This window comes from Esox lucius, chromosome 18 (genome assembly GCF_011004845.1).
Source record: "Esox lucius isolate fEsoLuc1 chromosome 18, fEsoLuc1.pri, whole genome shotgun sequence".
Classification (NCBI taxonomy): Eukaryota; Metazoa; Chordata; class Actinopteri; order Esociformes; family Esocidae; genus Esox; species Esox lucius.
The window spans coordinates 877,676-897,524 of record NC_047586.1 but is presented as its reverse complement, the minus strand read 5'-3'; the positions used below and the strand labels follow the sequence as shown (position 1 = coordinate 897,524).

The 19,849-nt window shown below is 45.2% G+C and overlaps 1 protein-coding gene across 2 annotated transcripts; it reads right to left on the bottom strand.

Annotated features, from left to right (window-relative positions):
* Positions 1-927: 927 nt before the first annotated feature.
* si:ch211-278j3.3 (E3 ubiquitin-protein ligase RNF19A) lies at positions 928-19,748 on the bottom strand. 2 transcript variants are annotated; one of them, XM_010901486.4, is made up of 10 exons: positions 19,561-19,748; positions 10,749-11,201; positions 9,526-10,013; positions 8,888-9,093; positions 8,608-8,755; positions 7,668-7,830; positions 6,858-6,972; positions 3,662-3,793; positions 2,913-3,207; positions 928-2,754 (listed from the first exon to the last, which is right to left on the bottom strand). In XM_010901486.4, exons 2-10 carry the CDS (start codon positions 10,899-10,901, stop codon positions 2,448-2,450), a joined length of 2,007 nt encoding a protein of 668 aa, XP_010899788.2. In that variant the 5' UTR covers positions 10,902-11,201; positions 19,561-19,748; the 3' UTR covers positions 928-2,447. The 2 variants fall into 2 exon arrangements, with proteins under 2 accessions (XP_010899788.2, XP_010899791.2); XM_010901489.4 differs by having other exon boundaries at positions 2,913-3,186.
* Positions 19,749-19,849: the final 101 nt, after the last annotated feature.

The window sequence follows — 19,849 nt, the reverse complement described above, 5'->3', positions numbered from 1 at the left end:
TTATTATGTATGTCATTGTGAAAATTAAAAAAATAACGCGGTATCTTACTGGATTCCGCAGCAGCTACAGCCTCGGTGGAAAAGGCCACAGCAGGGTATATTCAGCTCCCACACCCTGTAACTCTGCAAAGAGCGGAGGTGCGCGTGAACAGGCAGAGGGTTGAGGTGAAGGGGGTTATTTGGTTGTCTTGTTTTCTCAGTAATCTGTGTGTATCATCCTACAGCGGTTGCCACTAGTATCCCAAAAATCATGAACTTCAAAATTGTATAACATCTATCTTCTATCTTAATGTATGGTGGGGGTAGGGTTAAGTTCACGTCTAGCAGTGTGGTTAGGATTAAAGGGTTAAATATACGTTTTTAGATCACTTAGGCAATCACAGCATTATGACGCCAAATAAGTCGCTAAAGCAATTAATCCAATCTTAACAACATAATACTTTGATAACTCAATTTGCTCACAATGAAGAATCAATAAGACATAATACCAGTGGAAATGCCCTCATCCTTATATCTCTAACCCAACTACATAGTGACTGGATTCAGTCGACTGGATAAAAAAAGGTTAAAATAAAAAATCAATACCAGTGTTCTAGCGCCATCTGTTGACAGAGAGCAGTCATTACACCATTCCCCAGTACCCTAATCTTGCTCTATTTTTCACTCTGTTCAAACCAACGGAAGTAGGGCACCATGTAAAGGTGAAATAGTGTCATAAATGTTGTATAATATCTCTAATTATTCCATCAAATATTTGTCGCAGTATTCCTATTTGAGGACTTGTACCAACAGCACCCTATCTACTTTTCAGCACAAAACTACAAACCAGGACTCATAGGAAAAATATTTAAACTAGAGCACTATGTAGGGATGAAGGGGGAGATTTGGGACAGCTGCAATTAAGTTAAATATAGACACAACATGACATTCAGTTTTGTCCTTCATAGTGAAACCTTTATTCATGTTTTTTATCCCTCTGTTCAAATGCACAGCGCAGTATGCCAAGGCTTTATTGAGTCGGGTGGCTTTAGAATGCAGGCCACAGATATCACCATGACTACATCCAGTCCAGTGGCACTGTCTCTCTGAGGTCATCTTACATGGCAGTTCACACTCAGGAACCTTACTGTTCCATGTTTCAGTTCATATTCTCATCATCTTCATAATAATCATCATTATAATTGTCATCATCATTATCATCATCATCCTCTAGAAGGGAAATGGCCTGAGTAGGCATGCTGTTGGGGGAACAATGCTGCTCTGTGATTTACTGAGAGGGTCTGGATGGCGGTCTCCGGTTGGTTGAAGGTACTACATTTCAACACTACTGCAGGTCAATAACAAAGAGGCATGTGTGGCCATTTTGGTGGACTCTGGGATATACAGCGAGCAAGAAGCAGAATCAAGCAGCTTTAGGAGAGATTTTCCAAGCCAGTGAGATTCCTAGTCAGAACAAACCTGCAAACATGTTATGACGTCAACTGGAGGTGGTGTCATGATCCCCCAGACATGCCAGGAACTTCCTCTGTTAGCTGGGAAGACAATATTGCCCTGACCTCTTCAAAGGAAGACATAGGATCTGATATCAGATGTGATTCCAGGGATGTGGACTTTTGAACCTTACAGAAGGTTCAAAAGGACTAATGGCTAATGGAGGACATTGACTGAGACCCTTTGAGACACAGCTGAGGACAACCCCTTGGTAAATCCCACAACGTTCTTTTAAAATGTGCAGACACTTAAACACATCCTCCTCATTACACTTCCACTGTCCACAGTAGTCTGTCAACAGCCAATCACTGGATCATCAGGTGCTTCCTGGTCCAGTACGGGAAGAGAGTAACAGCATCCTGTCACTAACTCCTACATTAAAAACCATGCTTTTAGACCGCATTAACCTCTCTTAGGTTAGGGAAGATCCGGTGCTGGATGGATCAAATGTCAGAGTGTAGTACTTTCTTCTGACAGTCATCTGTTCAGCCTTTCAGATCATAATGAATACGATGGTTCTGGAAGAGGCCGGCCTGACCATAGATGAGCACGCCCACTCCAAGACGATGGATCCATACAGCCCCAGTTCACCAGGAGTCTGGGGTGGGTGTCAGAAAAGGGCTGGGTTATAACATATTAACTTGATTGGTGGCAGAGCAGGAGCATGATGCTCGGAGGCTAACACCCAGCTAACCAGTCAACTAACACGCCTTTCAGTCACTTCTGCATTGGGTCCATGTTTCTCCAACCATCACTCTGGCATTTTAGCAAGCGAGCCCTCATTTTTGATCTCTCCCACTGTATCTATCATTCTTCTCCTCTTTTAAACAGAGTGTTTTATTTCATCTCTCCTTCCTCTCTCTGTCTCTCCATGTTCCCCTCTCCTCCTGAGAGGGGGAGCTGGTGGTAGGAGCCTTTTTGTGGAAGCAAGGTGTGGCCTTAAAGGGAGGTGGAACTCAGACATCATCGGTCTCAAAAACAGGAAGGTTTTTCTGGCTTCTTGCTCTTCCTGCCTTCCCCTCTTCTTTCTCTTCTCCTCTTTCCTCTACTCTCTCGTCTTCATCATCAGAGGCACACAAGCATTCTTGGGAGTGGGTGGAGTCCACATGTTCCTGGGAATGGGTGGAGTCCAGGCGTTCTTGGGAGTGGGTGTGGCCCAAGGTCTCTGCTGATAGGCTGGATAGAACACTACTCAGGCTTGATTGGCGGGCCCCCCTGGGGTGGGTTTCGATCTCCACATGCACCTGAATGTTCCTTCCTTCCCTGCAACAAGTTAACATGAACATCATTAGCAAAGACCGGAATGATAATGTCTCAGCCATGTTTTTACACCTACAGTGCTAACAGAGTATGGGCTCCATGGGTGCCTTCATAACTCAGTCAAAGAATCATCCAAAATCCATATGATAAGAGACACTGACCGCAAAGAGAATGTCTGTGTGTTATGGAGCTTTCTAGTGAAACCCGCCCCAAACACTTCACGGTCCAATGGGCTGTCCTTCTGTGTAGACACAAGATGATTCTGTTGCTCATCCAGTTCCATGAAGACATCTGGTTCTGGGGGCATGGAGGCACGGCTGGTGCTGGGGACCACGCCCACTTCCTGTACGCTGACCCTAACATCCTGAAGCACTTCCTGGATGCTGGTGTTGCTGAGGGCTGGGTTGGTTTGGCTGCCTGGCCAGTGGTCGCTGACTACATGAGAGAATAGAAGATCTTCAAGAGAAGTTCAGAAACAACATCAGATCGGGAAACTAGAAAGCATTCATGTATTAGAACCATGTTATAATTCACCATTCATGAACCGATCTACAGAGATCCTTTAAGCAGTCTACAGGCATCCAATAATCAATACAGAGATTAATTAAACTATGCAGACATTAATTTGAACAAGAGACATTCAGAAATAACATTGGATTAGGGACATTAGATCAGGGTTATGTATTATGGAAATCACATTGTACTGAACTAAGTATTCTCATTTAGCATAGATAAGTCTTCTGATATATTTTACTGATTGGATTTGATGTATTATTACAAAAGCACTTTATTCTCCAGTTAAAGGTGTGTAAATGTAATTTCCTCACAAAATGAATGGCAATATAATAGCATAGTATCATTCTGTATTTAAAAGAACAACACCAGGATTAAGTTGAATAGAATTCCTTACAGTTTGCCAGGTCTTCCAGTTGTATCCTGTGTACTTCTGGGGGGTCATCCTGTGAGCGACACCACCCATTCCGACAGAGTGACATCGGGACGACCCCATAGACATACGTCAACATCAATGGGACCCCCACCCCTACAGGAAGAGTGGAAGGAGGAGAGCATGTCAGGCACAGTAACATGATCCAGTCTGGCACAGTAACATGATCCAGTCTGGCACAGTAACATGATCCAGTCTGGCACAGTAACATGATCCAGTCTGGCACAGTAACATGATCCAGTCTGGCACAGTAACATGATCCAGTCTGGCACAGTAACATGATCCAGTCTGGCACAGTAACATGATCCAGTCTGGCACAGTAACATGATCCAGTCTGGCACAGTAACATGATCCAGTCTGGCACAGTAACATGATCCAGTCTGGCACAGTAACATGATCCAGTCTGGCACAGTAACATGATCCAGTCTGGCACAGTAACATGATCCAGTCTGGCACAGTAACATGATCCAGTCTGGCACAGTAACATGATCCAGTCTGGCACAGTAACATGATCCAGTCTGGCACAGTAACATGATCCAGTCTGGCACAGTAACATGATCCAGTCTGGCACAGTAACATGATCCAGTCTGGCACAGTAACATGATCCAGTCTGGCACAGTAACATGATCCAGTCTGGCACAGTAACATGATCCAGTCTGGCACAGTAACATAATCGAGTCTGGCACAGTAATGTGCTCCAGTCTGGAAGAGTAACGTGGTCCAGTCTGGCACAGTAACATAATCCAGTTTGGAAGAGTAACATGATCCAGTCTGGAAGAGTAACATGATCCAGTCTGGAAGAATAACGTGGTCCAGTCTGGAACAGTAACTTGGTCCAGTCTGGCCACGTTACAGTAACGTGACTGTGTGCAGGGCCTGGATGGAGGGCTGTGTGCAGGGCCTGGATGGAGGGCTGTGTGCAGGGCCTGGATGGAGGGCTGTGTGCAGGGCCTGGATGGAGGGCTGGGTGCAGGGCTGGGTGCAGGGCCTGGATGGAGGGCTGGGTGCAGGGCCTTAGTGGAGGGTGCGGGTGGAGAGCCTGGGTGTATTTAATTCAGTCAGTCACTGAACTGTCCTACTAATCAAACTGATCAGATCATTGACGACTAAATTAAATATAACTGGTCTTCGTGGACCTAATGTACTAAGTCCTCCAAATGTAACCTAATGCTCTAAGTCCTCCACCCTTGACCTGATGTACTAAGTCCTCCAAATTTAACCTGATGCACTAAGTCCTCCACCCTTGACCTGATGTACTAAGTCCTCCCCCCTTGACCTCATGTACTTAGTCCTCCACCCTTGACCTGATGTACTAAGTCCTCCACCCTTGACCTGATGTACTAAGTCCTCCGCCCTTGACCTGATGTACTAAGTCCTCCGCCCTTGACCTGATGTACTAAGTCCTCCGCCCTTGACCTGATGTACTAAGTCCTCCAAATTTAACCTGATGCACTAAGTCTTCCACCCTTGACCTGATGTACTAAGTCCTCCACCCTTGACCTGATGTACTAAGTCCTCCACCCTTGACCTCATGTACTAAGTCATCCACCCTTGACCTGACGTACTAAGTCCTCCACCCTTGACCTGATGTACTAAGTCCTCCACCCTTGACCTGATGTCCTCCGTGTAGAGGGCTGCATCATGCATCATCACACCAAGTCAGGAATGTTAGGAATGGTGGAATCACAGACAGACATATCACTGACACTATACTGGACTCTGTAACATTATGTCAAGAAGAACCCACAGACAGACAGACAGAGAGAAAGAGACAGACCCACAGACAGACAGACAGAGAGAAAGAGACAGACCGACAGACATATCACTGACACTATACTGGACTCTGTAACATTATGTCAAGAAGAACCCACAGACAGACAGACAGAGAGAAAGAGACAGACAGAGAGAGAGAAACAGACAGACCCACAGATAGACAGAGAGAACAACAGACAAAGAGCAAAACAGAAAGGCTGCAGTGAGAGAGGGAGAGCGAGAAGGAAAGACCGGTCAGAGCCTAACTCCAGGAGAACAGACAAGTCCTTTCAGAGGGAGAGAGGGGGATGAAGAGATGGATGGAGAGGAGGATGAGTAGAGTGGAATAGTGGTTTACAGTGTGGCTAATGTGCCCAGTCCCTCAACTTCCGCCAGCTTCCCAGCTTTCTGGGAAGTGAGGTGATGGTTGTGACTATAACATTAAATTTAACCACAAAGACCTACATATTATACTAAAGATTGAGATGAGATCCAGCCAGCTATTCTGTGTGTGTGTGTGTGTGTGTGTGTGTGTGTGTGTTGTTATGATGTGGGTTTGACGGTGTGTGTCCTCAGTCCTCTCTTTGGTCTAACTAGTCTAACTAATCACTTTGAGAAACACCCAATGCTCTCTCTCTCTCTGTTTCTCTCTCCAACTATCTCTCTGTATAATTATTTCTGTCCCTCTCTCACTCAGGTCAATTTAAAGGAATTTACTGACATAGAGGTTTGTATCAATGACCTGTGATCTGGAGGTTTGTATCAATGACCTGTGATGTGGGGGTTTATATAAATGACCTGTGATCTGGGGGTTTGTATCAATGACCTGTGATCTGGGGGTTTGTATCAATGACCTGTGATCTGGGGGTTTGTATCAATGACCTGTGATCTGGGGGTTTGTATCAATGACCTGTGATCTGGGGGTTTGTATCAATGACCTGTGATCTGGGGGTTTGTATCAATGACCTGTGATCTGGGGTTTTGGATAAATGACCTGTGATCTGGGGTTTTGTATTAATGACCTGCGATCTGGGGGTTAATATGGATGTCCTAAATGTTAGAATATTCACTATATTCAGCTACAATACAGATACATTGCCTCTGCACAAACTGTCCTAGTGTTTTTTTCTGGAGGACATAGTAGCCTGTAGAAACATAATTCTAATGATAACAGACTGATTTTCACTGGCAGTAGCTTCACTTCATGACCTGTAGGAAGTAGCTAAATGTTTCACAAAGGAGTAAGGATGTACCATTAGACATCAACATAGTGGTTTATGTCACCTCTATGTGGCTCATAAAAACAGAATGTACTATTTGATAGCATGAAAGAGTAAAACTTTCTAACTCCACACAGGCTTCAGATGTCTAAAGGTTGCTGTTGTTTGTTGTTTATTGTTGTCCTTACCCACGGTGACAGCAGCAATGACGGGTGAAACAAACACTGACATCATGACACCACTGGCCACAGTTAAGTAATGTTTACTTCCTGAGATGTTGTTCTTCTTGCAGCGACTGTGGACCTGGAAGAGCAAACAGAGAACTGATTGACACGTCTTGAATACGGTGTGAATGGTCAGAGTCTTTCCCACCACTGCCTTTCCTGTAGATGAGATGATTTAAAATATTTGTAGAACAGTTGTCATGGTGCTTGCACATGTCTGTTCCTGGCTACAGAGGTGAATGTCAGGGTTAGAGGTCAGAGCTAGGGTTAGGGGTGAATGCCCACATACATTGGTTAGGGTAAGAGGTAAAAGGGGTGAATCTTTCCTCCAGTAGTTAGGGTCAGAGGTCAGGGCTAGGATCAGAGGGGTGTATATGTCCTCCAGTGGTTAGTGTCAGAGGTCAGGGCTAGGGTCAGAGGTCAGGGCTAGAGTCAGAGGTCAGGGCTAGGATCAGAGGTCAGGGCTAGAGTCAGAAGTCAGGGCTAGGATCAGAGGTCAGGGCTCGAGTCAGAAGTCAGGGCTAGGATCAGAGGTCAGGGCTAGAGTCAGAAGTCAGGGCTAGGATCAGAGGTCAGGGCTAGAGTCAGAAGTCAGGGCTAGGATCAGAGGTCAGGGCTCGAGTCAGAAGTCAGGGCTAGAGTCAGAGGTCAGGGCTTGGGTCAGAGGGGTGTATGTGTCCACCAGTGGTTAGAGTCAGAGGTCAGGGCTAGGGTCAGAGGTCAGTGCTCAAGTCAGAGGTCAGGGCTAGGGTCAGAGGGGTGTATAGGTCCTACCTTGCGGCCCATGTAGATGGGGATTCCCACTATGATGACAGGGATGGCGATGCCAGCGATGAGTGAGATGACCACCGGAGCACCCAGAAGCATGCCCACCTGCCACAGAACCTTCCGGGTCTGAGACCACGGCTTCTTCCCCCAGAAGGTGCAGCCGGAGGGGCTGGACACACCGTCGAGGGAGTCAGAGAATAGCAACATACGTTTTGAATGGGTGCTGTTTTAGCGCTAAGAAAGCATTATTCATCAACTCAGTCACTGAACGTCCTACCCCCTACACACACACACACACACATCTTGAGGACAGAATGGTCAATCCAAGGTCATGGGATGGAGTCCAACCCTACATTCTACCATTATCAAATAGATGAGAAAAAGACAAAGAGGCAGAGGAAAGGACACAGGGAAGGAGAGAGAGACTGACTGCTCCAGCTGTCTCATCATATTGACCCAGTCACAGGATGAGCTCATCCTGCACCACATCATTGTCATCTTTGTTTTTTTCTTCTATAAATGATGAACGTCTGCAGGCACCGTCCCTTTGTCCTCCTAACTACGTCTGAATGACAGAAAATTACCCAATTGTCTCTCCTCACAACCCAGCAGACCCCAGCGTGATTTGGGTGATCATGCTGAACAGGACGCCATGTTACCACAGTTTCAGGTACCTTCTGGGGTTACAGGCCAATGATTCCAGAGGATTCGATGGGAATATTAGAATGTTGCCGTTCACTTTTTAAGTGTGTTTGTTTTTGGTTTACAGACCGAATGCGAATTTCTGCAATTGTATTCGTTGAATCAAGCTTTGTGACTGATTCATATTAAGTTAGTTAAAAGATCCGTCCTTCATAAATTGTTACAGTCCTGGTCACCATTATGAATGCAGGTATCCATAGCTACCTTAATTAGTGTTACCATTAGTAACTGTGCCCATGGTTACCTGAGGTAGTGGACGTCAGTGATCTCCTGCATGCAGAGCCAACAGAACTGACAGGCGCAAACGGTACAGTTCATTCGGTTACAGCTGCCATCATTGGTCTTCATGATGTAGGCTCCACAGCGAGGACAGGCCTTGATCTCCTCTGCATCTGGAAACAGGGAAGAATGTAAACACTGTGGTAGTTCATATACAGAACATCAAGCAGAAAGAGGAGGAGAAGAAGAATGACTCTGATGACCGTTAAGGTGCTGTCTACCAGCAGGCCCAGGTGGAACGGTACCTCCTCCAGGCTCCTCGTTGAAGACATATAATGTTGAGGAATCATTCCCCCCAGAGGTGTGGCGGGCTCGCTGACGACGCGCCTGGTCACAGGTCTGGTCTGGGTGCCACAGCTGCCGGCAGTGGTAGCAGAACTCTGTTTCACAGCCGTCGCGCCCGCAGCTCAGCTTGGGACACTCAGCGCAGCCGTACGCTATCACAGCAAAGCTGGGGGAAACGGACACAATTCACAGGGTTTTCACTGAAACTTTGGGGGAACCTCTGTAAGTTCTTTAAAGTCTGTTTTTTCCGGTTTTAAAGAGACACCAGGTACAACCTTTAAAAATCAATGCCAATAGCAAAATGTCCTTAAACACATAAAAGGGGTCCTTTAACGAACTCCATCCTGTCACCTTCACATGAAGCACCAACTGTGGACTCTGTCATATCAGTGTCATGTGACTATTGCCATGTGACTAGGGTCATGTGACTTATGTCCTCAACCACAGTGAAGGACAGAGACTGTCATCTTTCTCCAGGTCAGCTGTTAAAGCAAGACTCCCCTTCCTTGTAATGGTACCCTCTAGGGCGATTACATTCCTTCCAATAAAATGTGAATAATTTGACTGAATCTGTTAACATAATTGTCCGTGGGCCTACCTGCAGTCAGGAGCAGGGCACCAGCGTGTGTCGGGGTCAGCCGCCAGAAACCTCCTCAGCTGGTACTCCTCAAACCTCTCTAGGAGTGCGTGGTCGTCCAGGATGGCTCGGACATCGGGCGGCGCCAAGGCCTCGGGGCACTGCGGACACGCAATACCCACCCTGCTCTCTGAGATCTCGATCCGCAGGTACTGTCTCAGGCAGTCGTAGCAGGCCCGGTGGGAACAGGAAGTGAGGCGTGGGAACCGGCAACGCGGTTGGCCAAGAAGGCAGAGAGGACACTCCTCCAGGTGGTGATCGTCCAGTAGCTGGTCCTGGCTGGACGAGGACAGGGATAGGAGGCCTGTGGATGCACTGTTGGCTCCGCCCCCGCAGCATTCCATTTCCGTTACAGGTTCGTCAACCGTCGCCCCTGACGATGTTGCCCCGATTGGTTCAAATCCACCAACCCCAGAGTCTCCACCCTCTTCGTTTTTAATGTCCTGCTCCTATGGAGTGTACAGACACAGAGCCAGGTACAGACACAGAGCCAGGTACAGACACAGAGCCAGGTACAGACACAGAGCCAGGTACAGACACAGAGCCAGGTACAGACACAGAGCAAGGACAATTTTCTTATAAAAGTCCCACACAAAAATATCAAACATTTTCTGTTATAACAACTATAATCAAGGTGAAAGTAGCTCTGTCATGTTCCCTGCAGTCATCCTGAACCAGCATATAGGGAATAGACTGCCACCTTCCCTGCAGTCATCCTGAACCAGCATATAGGGAATAGACTGCCACCTTCCCTGCAGTCATCCTGAACCAGCATATAGGGAATAGACTGCCACCTTCCCTGCAGTCATCCTGAACCAGCATATAGGGAATAGACTGCCACCTTCCCTGCAGTCATCCTGAACCAGCATATAGGGAATAGACTGCCACCTTCCCTGCAGTCATCCTGAACCAGCATATAGGGAATAGACTGCCACCTTCCCTGCAGTCATCCTGAACCAGCATATAGGGAATAGACTGCCACCTTCCCTGCAGTCATCCTGAACCAGCATATAGGGAATAGACTGCCACCTTCCCTGCAGTCATCCTGAACCAGCATATAGGGAATAGACTGCCACCTTCCCTGCAGTCATCCTGAACCAGCATATAGGGAATAGACTGCCACCTTCGCTGCAGTCATCCTGAACCAGCATATAGGCTGCCACGTTGGTGTTGCTCCTTCTCACCTGCTCTGCATGTTCGCTGGGTGTTAGGGTGATGGAGACCTCGTCCTTGTTGTGGGCATCAGTAGGCCTCTCCAGCCTTGGCTCAGGTTTGGGCTTGCGGCTGAAGAACGAGAGGAAGCTGAAGGGCTGAGTCTGCTGCTTGGGCCTCTTCATGGTCTGAGCCTGGGGCTGGGCCAATCAGGGATGTTAACCAGCATCAGCAGGAGAAAGACAAATCCACTGTGTGTGTGTGTGTGTGGAGCACCTTCACAGCTCAGACTCTGGGAGAGTTGCACTGGTGGTGGTGACAGTGGAAAAAGAGATGAAGGTGAAGAGTTCCTTCCTGTCAGATTACATCACTAATCTCCATCTCTGTCTTTTTCCTCCGCCACGTTTCCCTCTTCCTCAGTTCAGCTGATGAACAGAGCAGTCGTCATCCTTCTCTGTCACTACCCAGCAGAATAGCCCATCGCCCTGTAGAAAGGAGATATGATGTAGAATATTATGAACTAGCACAGACTCAAATGCCAACTCATCCTCTATGTATTCAACCACCTTATGATACATTTACAAGACTCTTCAACATCCTATGGCAGCCGTGTCAGCTCTCCATTGCCATTAATAAGAGAATATTCTACAAATGAATGTCTAGAATTAGAACTGCATTGGACAATTTAAAAGTTGGCCAAACTCTATGTGACTGATGGTTGACAAAGACACATGCAGACTGGGAGACAGACGAAGACAAATGCATGAATGGCCGAAAGAGGGGAGAGAGAGAACAATATAAGACTGAGGATCTCTCAGGAGAGATTTGGGAGAAAGAAAAGCATCGTCTTTCAGAAACACCCTGGAGAGGAAGAGATTAAATCAGAGGAGAAAGGAGAAAAGACCCGAGAAGAGTTGAGAAGAAAATAGAAAAGAAAAGAGTTGATGGGATTTCTGCAGATGGGAAGGATTCAAAAGGCATCCATTCTTATAGAACCCTCTGGTGAGTGTTCTATGTGGAATGTTCTACTTGGAACCAAACAATTTTATGTGTAATAAAAAATTGGTTCTTCAAAGAGTTTCCTCTATAATACACTGAACTTTAATGAATGCAATGTGGGAGCTCAGTGGGCAGCCGAGGAAAACCCCATCAACAGCAGTTACTACTGGGTGGTGGTGATCAGGGTGCTCCTTGTTAACAACTGCTGGCTTCACTGTTTCTTCCGAGGTTCCAACCTTAATAGCGACTTTTTCCAAGACATTTCTATTTTTTGTTTCCTGCCCTTCTAAGATTTTTGGTTGGATATATAGCACTTCGTGCTAGCTGCTGAAGTAAAATATGATATATTAATTAGATTTTATATGGACACACCACAGTAGGTTCAAGATGCAGTTGAACATTTGTTCAAACTACCAGATCTTAGACGTGCCCCAAACTTATTTTAAATCCAGGTTAAAAACACTTCTCTTTTCTCGTGCCTATGACCGAGCGCTTAAACTTAACCACACTGTTTAGCCTTACAGCTTTTATAGCTTCCTAGGTTTTTATCCACTTTGTATTATATTTATATTTTATTATTCTATGTTTTATTATTGTGCTGTTATTTTATGTTTCTCTCTTTCTTTGATTTATTTCTTTATTACATTTATATCTTGCTGTCTTTTACCAATCATTTTCTGTAATGCACGTTCTGGTGCAATCAGAGTAATAACTTCTGTGTAAATGTAACAATCTGCGGATGACAGATAATGCAAGTTCTTGTGCTGCTGTTTAGACATCGATGTAGGGTATTATCTCACAAAAGGACTGACGAGTTTATCCAAGCGCTGGAGTGCGAGGATTGAGATACCGGGGTGGTTCAGTAAACAGTTATGGTAACTGTAATTCATTGAGGATGATTATAAAATGCATGTACAGACATGGCAAAAATGTCCCCTTGGAGAGAGCCGAGTAAGACATTGATGCAAAGATTATCTCACAAAGGTACTGATGGGTTCATCCTAGCGCTAGAATGCGAGGTTTGAGATACCAGGGTGCTGAAGTTCATGCAGTCCCCCTGGAGACAGCTGAGTTAGAGAATTGTAACAGTCTGACTGTTTTAATTCTTTGCATTTTCTTATTTTTATTGTAATTGTAAAGCACATTGAATTGCCTCTAATTGTTCTATATAAATAAACGTTCTTGCTTGCTAACAGTGCAGTGAATTAGAGGGTAATTACAGCATTTTTTGGTTTTCACAACAGTTTCCAACGTGGGCCGCGATAATTTGTTTACCATTACACCGCTGGACGAAGCCTTTCAGAGTTTACCCATGACTGCTAAGCCTTATGTTGTTCTCCACAAGACCCTCCCCAACACCCCATTCCCACACGCACACATCCCATTGACTAAGCCTCCAATCCCTCCAACCTTTATGAACATAATATAGACCACAGTTCATAGTTCAAATAAACAGTAACCTAGCTGCCTCACAGAGACTCACGTCAGAGTGAAAAAACTCAGTAACCCCCTTTAAGCAGCCTGTTTCATAAGTCAGCTCCGCCTCAAAGACCTCTCTGTCATAACACTACCGGACATGAGCTCCCAGTCATAGTAAAGGCTTAGCTAAATGTAGGAGCCTTTTCTGACTGCTTACATTACACTTACTACTTATAACTGAATCCAGACTTCAAAAGATTTTAGCTTTAGGCTTTGCTGTCCCACCATCTTGGAACACTTTTCTGTCGGAACTCGCTTCATCATTTTATACTGGTTGTTGACTTTAAAATCCCAGAATGTGATGTGTCCTGAACACACGAAGCCAAGGCGTACCAAAAAATATATATTTCCCTGGTTAAGAATAAAAAAAGAATACACTATCGTTTTGGTATCCTTTAGGAACCAGAACATAGCAGACCTTATAAAGTTCTTGTGACAGGCTAGTATCTCAGCCATCAGTCAATCAGTCCAGCCAGTCAATCCAGCCAGTCAATCCAGTCAGTCAGACAGTTTGGTCAGTCTGTCCAGTCAGTCAGTCCAGTCAGTCCAGCCAGTCACTCAGTCTGTCCAGTCAGTCCAGCCAGTCAGCCAGTCCAGTCAGCCATCCCATCTAATTTGTAATCAGATAAAAGACTTGAGACCTCCTCCTTGTTGCTTCCATTCCAGTTGTCCTTTCATCAACATATTTAGTTCTTCCTCAGAGAACACAAAGCCATAAATATATATGTATATACTATATATACTCAGACATCAACACACATACACCCACGTAAAGATGATGTTCTCCATTGTAGCGCATCAAGCTACAAGGCGTGTGGCTCAAATAGAACAAATAGCTAGATGCTAATTGGACAGTACAGTTGGCTGTCTAATGCGCTGGCTAGCTCTGGTGTGTGGACGTACAACTCTCTCATGCCATCACCTCTGCTCAGTGGAGAAGTATCTTGCATGCAACACAATATTGTGTACACACACACACACAAACACACACAGAGACGCACACAGACGCAACACTAATTCAGAGTTGGAGAAACATAATGCTCCGTCTCCAAGCCTAGAGAACTGTTCAGGACTTAAAACCTGCTTCCACATCATGCTGTTTGTTCTGCCACTCAGCTTCCTGGCAGCTTTCTCTTATCTACTCTTCACATCCTGTGTCGTTCTAAATGACTCCCTATTCCCATGGGCCCTGGGCAAATGTAGTGCCCTCTAAAGGGAACAGGGTGCGGTTGTGAGAGGCCATCTGAGTTTCCATCCAACATTTGCAAACCCCTCAGTGCATCGTTAGGGCAACGCTACATCCAATCAGATCATCTGCCCACCAAAACCAATCAACACATCATGCACACATGCATCTCTTCCTCCTATCTGAATAAGGAAATGGTGGATGTCTTCTGGATGGGAACATGTATCTGCTGTCACCTGGGGGCATTGTTTCACAAGTCTGGTTTCACTCTGTCTAAACACGTTTCCCATGCCAATGAATCCATGTACATTTAAATGGATAGGGGAGAGATTCAGGGTGAGTGTGGAGCAATAGAGAGAGTGAGAGAGAAAAAGAAATATAAATAGAGAAAGACAGACACTGATGCTAGAAGGAATGAAGAGAAGGAAGGAATGAACAGGACAGAGATGGAGGGAAGGAGAGAAGGAATGAACAAGACAGAGATGGAGGGAAGGAGAGAAGGAATTAACAAGACAGATGGAGGGAAGGAGAGAAGGAATGAACAAGACAGAGATGGAGGGAAGGAGGGAGAGAAGGAATGAACAAGAAAGATGGAGGGAAGGAGAGAAGGAATGAACAAGACAGAGATGGAGAGAAGGAGAGAAGGAATGAACAAGACAGAGATGGAGGAAAGGAGAGAAGGAATGAACAAGACAGAGATGGAGGGAACGAGAGAAGGAATGAACAAGACAGAGATGGAGGGAAGGAGAGAAGGAATGAACAAGACAGATGGAGGGAAGGAGAGAAGGAATGAACAAGACAGATGGAGGGAAGGAGAGAAGGAATGAACAAGACAGATGGAGGGAAGGAGAGAAGGAATGAACAAGACAGATGGAGGGAAGGAGAGAAGGAATGAACAAGACAGATGGAGGGAAGGAGAGAAGGAATGAACAAGACAGAGATGGAGGGAAGGAGAGAAGGAATGAACAAGACAGAGATGGAGGGAAGGAGAGAAGGAATGAACAAGACAGATGGAGGGAAGGAGAGAAGGAATGAACAAGACAGAGATGGAGGGAAGGAGAGAAGGAATGAACATGACAGAGATGGAGGGAAGGAGGGCTAAGTACAGCACAATAAACAACATGGGTCAAACAATAAAACAAAGGATCTCCGTAAGCATCTGCTGTCATTACGCCATTAAGACCATTTATTTATATAGCAGACTAACCTAACAGACTAACAGCAGACTAACCAAGCAGACAAAAAGCAGACAACCCAAGAAAAGCAACAGCAGACTAACAGCAAACTAAACTAGCAGATTAACAGCACACTAAACAAGCAGACTAACAGTAGACTAACCTAGCAGACTAAGAGCAGGCTAACAGCAGACTGACAACAGACTAAACTAGCAGTCTGACAGCAGAATAACCTAGCAGAATGACAGCAGGCTAACAGCAGACTAACCTAGCAGACTGACAGCAGATTAACCTAGCAGACTGACAGCAGACTAACAGCAGACTAATCTAGCAGACTGACACCAGATTAACCTAGCAGACTGACAGCAGAATAACTTAGCAGACTGACAGCAGATTAATCTAGCAGACTGACAGCAGACTAACTTAGCAGACTGACAGCAGACTAACCTAGCAGACTGACCAGATATGATTCTGGTCTTATTCGATCCACCACAGACGGGATGTACAGAACTTGTTAAATGTGTTCCATAGTCCAAATTCTCTAGAACAAACCTGCCTACATTACCTGACAAACTCAGAACACTGAGATTTTGATTCGCACAGAACAGAGATATCACCGGATCATAGGAATTAGCCAGAAAACAGGTTTTATGGGCTGGGATAATAACCTTTCTGAAAATGAGAGTCATGCCAAATCTAAAAACTACAGATGTAGTGTTTGGGGCTGGTGCACTTTATTACATAACCTGACCTCCCAGTGAAACTAATCCTGTCCAAATAGGGTTTTATCTAATAAATACCCCAAAAAACAATCAGGTTATTCTTAGGTTATTAGTTAATGTGTAAATACCATACAATTGACCATGGGTGGATAGATATGAAGCACCTTAACCTCTAGAAAGAAGAGTAAACAGTTTGCTGTTTTCCAAGGCGAAAAACAGAATTTGCTAAACTGCCAAATTTTTCCGCTGGAATAAATTCTGGCCGATGTGTTTTAGTGTTGATGTGGGTTAAGCATCAGCCATGTCCATGTAAATGTAATGTCTTTTCAGCTGGTTCTGTTTCTGGTCCCCTCCCCCAGGTAGAGCCCATTGTAAAGGCTTTGTATTATGTTTCAGAATCAAGCCAATGGGGAAATGCCTGGATCCACCATACTGGGAGCTATAACAACCATGCCTGGGGGGTCGTTGGGGGTGGGGGGGGGGTAATCATGCTGAGTAGAGGGTAAATCAATAAAGCTGGATCGCGTCCTCTGGGAGATTCTCGGTTTCAAAGCCGAGCGTCTTCCAAACATAGCACACAGATTTGTCCTCTTTATGGGAAAATGGAAACTATCTCTACGATTTGTCTGCTCTCTCTGTCTCACTCTGCATCTCCTTCCTCTCTCTCTAAAATAGGCTCAACTAGGACTAAAGTATATAAATTGATAATCCAACACTCATATCTAGGTCCTGCTAATCTATAGTAACGTTGGGCTCTCTCCGTGTTGACGTTCCCCAAAACAAACCCACTAGCTTGGCCTGGGAATACACCTGCAACATGCTACGTCTCAGAAGAACTGCTTCTCTTTCCACCCTCCTCTCACGGAAAATCAACAACTCTTTATGTGTGTCCCAAATGCCTCTGTAAGACCTATGCAGTGTACAACTTACATACAAAATAGGATGCGATAAGGCTCTGGTCAAAAGTATTGCACTACTAATTAGGATTCCGTTTGGGACACAAACCCAGCTGAGTCAGCAGTCTCTCTGTCAGGCCCAGTTATGTAAGAAGTCCACACAGTACTTGGGCGACAGTCCTGCCCTGACCTTTGACCTGGCACCCAAAGTAAATCACTCTGCTCTCACACTTCCTGCCAATATGTGGGCCATTCCAAATGGAGCCCTATTCACTGGTTAGTACACTCCTGTTGCCCAGGGTCCTTTGGGTCCAGTAGATGGTGACAACATGGAGCCATCAGAGCTGATCAGAGGGAGGAGGGGACAAATGACACCATTCATTTTAGATGTTTCTATGGGAAAGCCGTTGATTGATATGACACTGTCACACACACACACACACACACACACACACACACACACAAGCACACACTGCGTCCAAACTAGTGTAAATATGTTTAAAGAAAGGCAGGTGGCTGTCAAGACCATCAATTTGATAATAACAAAGACATCGCCATTTCTTCCTAAGTTTTGGCCCTTCTTAGGGAGTTTTTCCAAGCCACTGTGCTTCAACACTGTTGTGGTTTGCTCCTTCGGGTTTCAGGCTGGGTGTTTTGTAAAAGCACTTTGTGACAACTGCTGATGTAAAAAGGGCTTTATAAATGCATTTTACAGATTGATAAATTGATTCACTTAATTGGGTTTAAATTACTATTCCGTTATATTTTTTTACTTTTACTTCTCCTAAATCTGAAAATAGGCCTACTTCAAATCTGCAAACAAGCCTTCTTTAAACCAAACAATCCTAATTCAAACCAAACAGGCCTACTTCAAAGCAAACAAGCCTAATTCAAAGCAAACAGGCCTACTTCAAACCAAACAGGCCTACTTCAAACCAAACAGGCCTACTTTAAACCAAACAGGCCTACTTTAAACTCAGTTTACTTTAGACAGTGGAGATGTAATGTTCTCTACAGGGAGGGACCCTGGATTGTGACATTTGAGCTCCAGTAGAAAAGTCATGAAATGCAGTGATGCATCTCTGGCGGAAGTTATTGTACTTATAAATTGAGGGAACATGCTGTACTGCAGAGGGAGTTATTACATACTACTATTAGTAGTTCCTGTTTTATTCTTATTTTATTTCAAGTGTATTTGGACAATAAACAAAACATGACTAAACAGGGTTTAGCATAAACTATTACAATCCCAAAAGGATTCACGTCTGGTCAAATGTATTGAACACAATATAAACCTATAATCATTTGGAGAGACAACATCAGTCTTTTGGCTGAGTGAATCCTGCCATCTACATTTGTTTCAGGCCATTTCATTTTATGAGGCTTGGGCAGTCTAGTGTGTTTTCATTAGCACCCATGCAATCTGAACGTCAGAACAGCAGATGGGCTGTTACATAACAAGACAAACTGTCCAAAATATGTTTGCCCCTTTTTAAAGTGGCACGGCAAAACGGTTGATTTGGGAAAAGGAATAACCTTCAAAAAGTCTCCTAACTCTTTGACGGATGAGCAGAAAAAGGTAGAGCGTTGATCGGTAAAAATGTGTCCCTTTTCAAAGGATCACAACTGTTCTCGCCGGTCTGTTGGAGCGAGAATTGTGCAACACCTCAGGTAGGTTGCAGGATATCAAATGATGAAACTTGTTAACCAAACAGGCTACTGAAAACTGTTGCTGTACAACCGTCCGCTACGTCAGTTTTCAATACAACGTCAACGTCTTTCCGGGGAGGACTCTATATAACTATTAACTATCCCTGCATGGGACAGTGCAGATCAGCAATGCGGGTTTTAGTGACATATCATCAGGACCGCCCGCAAGCCTTGACAACACACCTACTGCCCCCGCGCGGACCACGTACGGCATCCCCTTCTCCGGACACGCGCTACATTAATCCCTGATTCTGACTTTAATACAATTCGGTTGGCGACCGATTTATATAATCCATCAAAGCCCATGAAGAAAATATGACCTTACTTCAGGCTATTGGCCGAAATGTGTTAGAGACATCTTTCGGGAGAGAAACGTGGAAGCGAATTGAGAAATATTTCGCCGCACGTCGAAAGCAATACAATGTTGCACCATTCAAAAGGTCGTTTTAAAAACACCAATACCAGCTTGACCAAAATTGGGGTCTGACCAGCGCATCAGTACTGCAGGGAGTGGCAAGGTGGTTACGTATTTCACCTAAATCAGATGGTGAAATCCGTTACATTAACCCGGTACCATATCGTAACCGTTTCTGGTTCTAGCTTCTCAAAGCGAGTTACATTCAAAATAGGCTACCCACCATTATAATTACAGCCTATTGCGTAAAACAGCACCTTACCTCTCTCCAGCGTGGTGTCTTTGAAGTCCAGAATAAACTAGCTCCTCCCCTCTAATAACAGAACTGCAACATCAGCCCGCCCACTCGTCTAAAACATATCTGGTCATCAACGCTTAGCTACAGTTCAGAGTTAAATCGCAGGATCCCACGGTCCTAGAAACTGTAGCGCATGACGTTGCTTAGGAAATCCCCCCTACCTTTGTGGAGCGAGCTTCCCCGTTTTTCCAGTAGCAGGCGTGTTGGAGGAGGGCCGCGGTGGTCGGCCTGCTTGCGGGAGGCAGACTGCAGC

What these genes read in the sequence shown, in the direction of transcription:
- si:ch211-278j3.3 (XM_010901486.4), bottom strand. Translation starts at nt 10,901, where the DNA reads ATGAAGAGGCCCAAGCAGCAGACTCAGCCCTTCAGCTTCCTCTCGTTC. An exon ending in ACTGGAAGACCTGGCAAACT is followed by an intron (nt 3,208 to 3,661) that starts GTAAGGAATTCT and finishes CTTCTCTTGAAG; the next exon opens with ATCTTCTATTCTCTCATGTA. An exon ending in ACACAGACATTCTCTTTGCG is followed by an intron (nt 2,755 to 2,912) that starts GTCAGTGTCTCT and finishes AACTTGTTGCAG; the next exon opens with GGAAGGAAGGAACATTCAGG.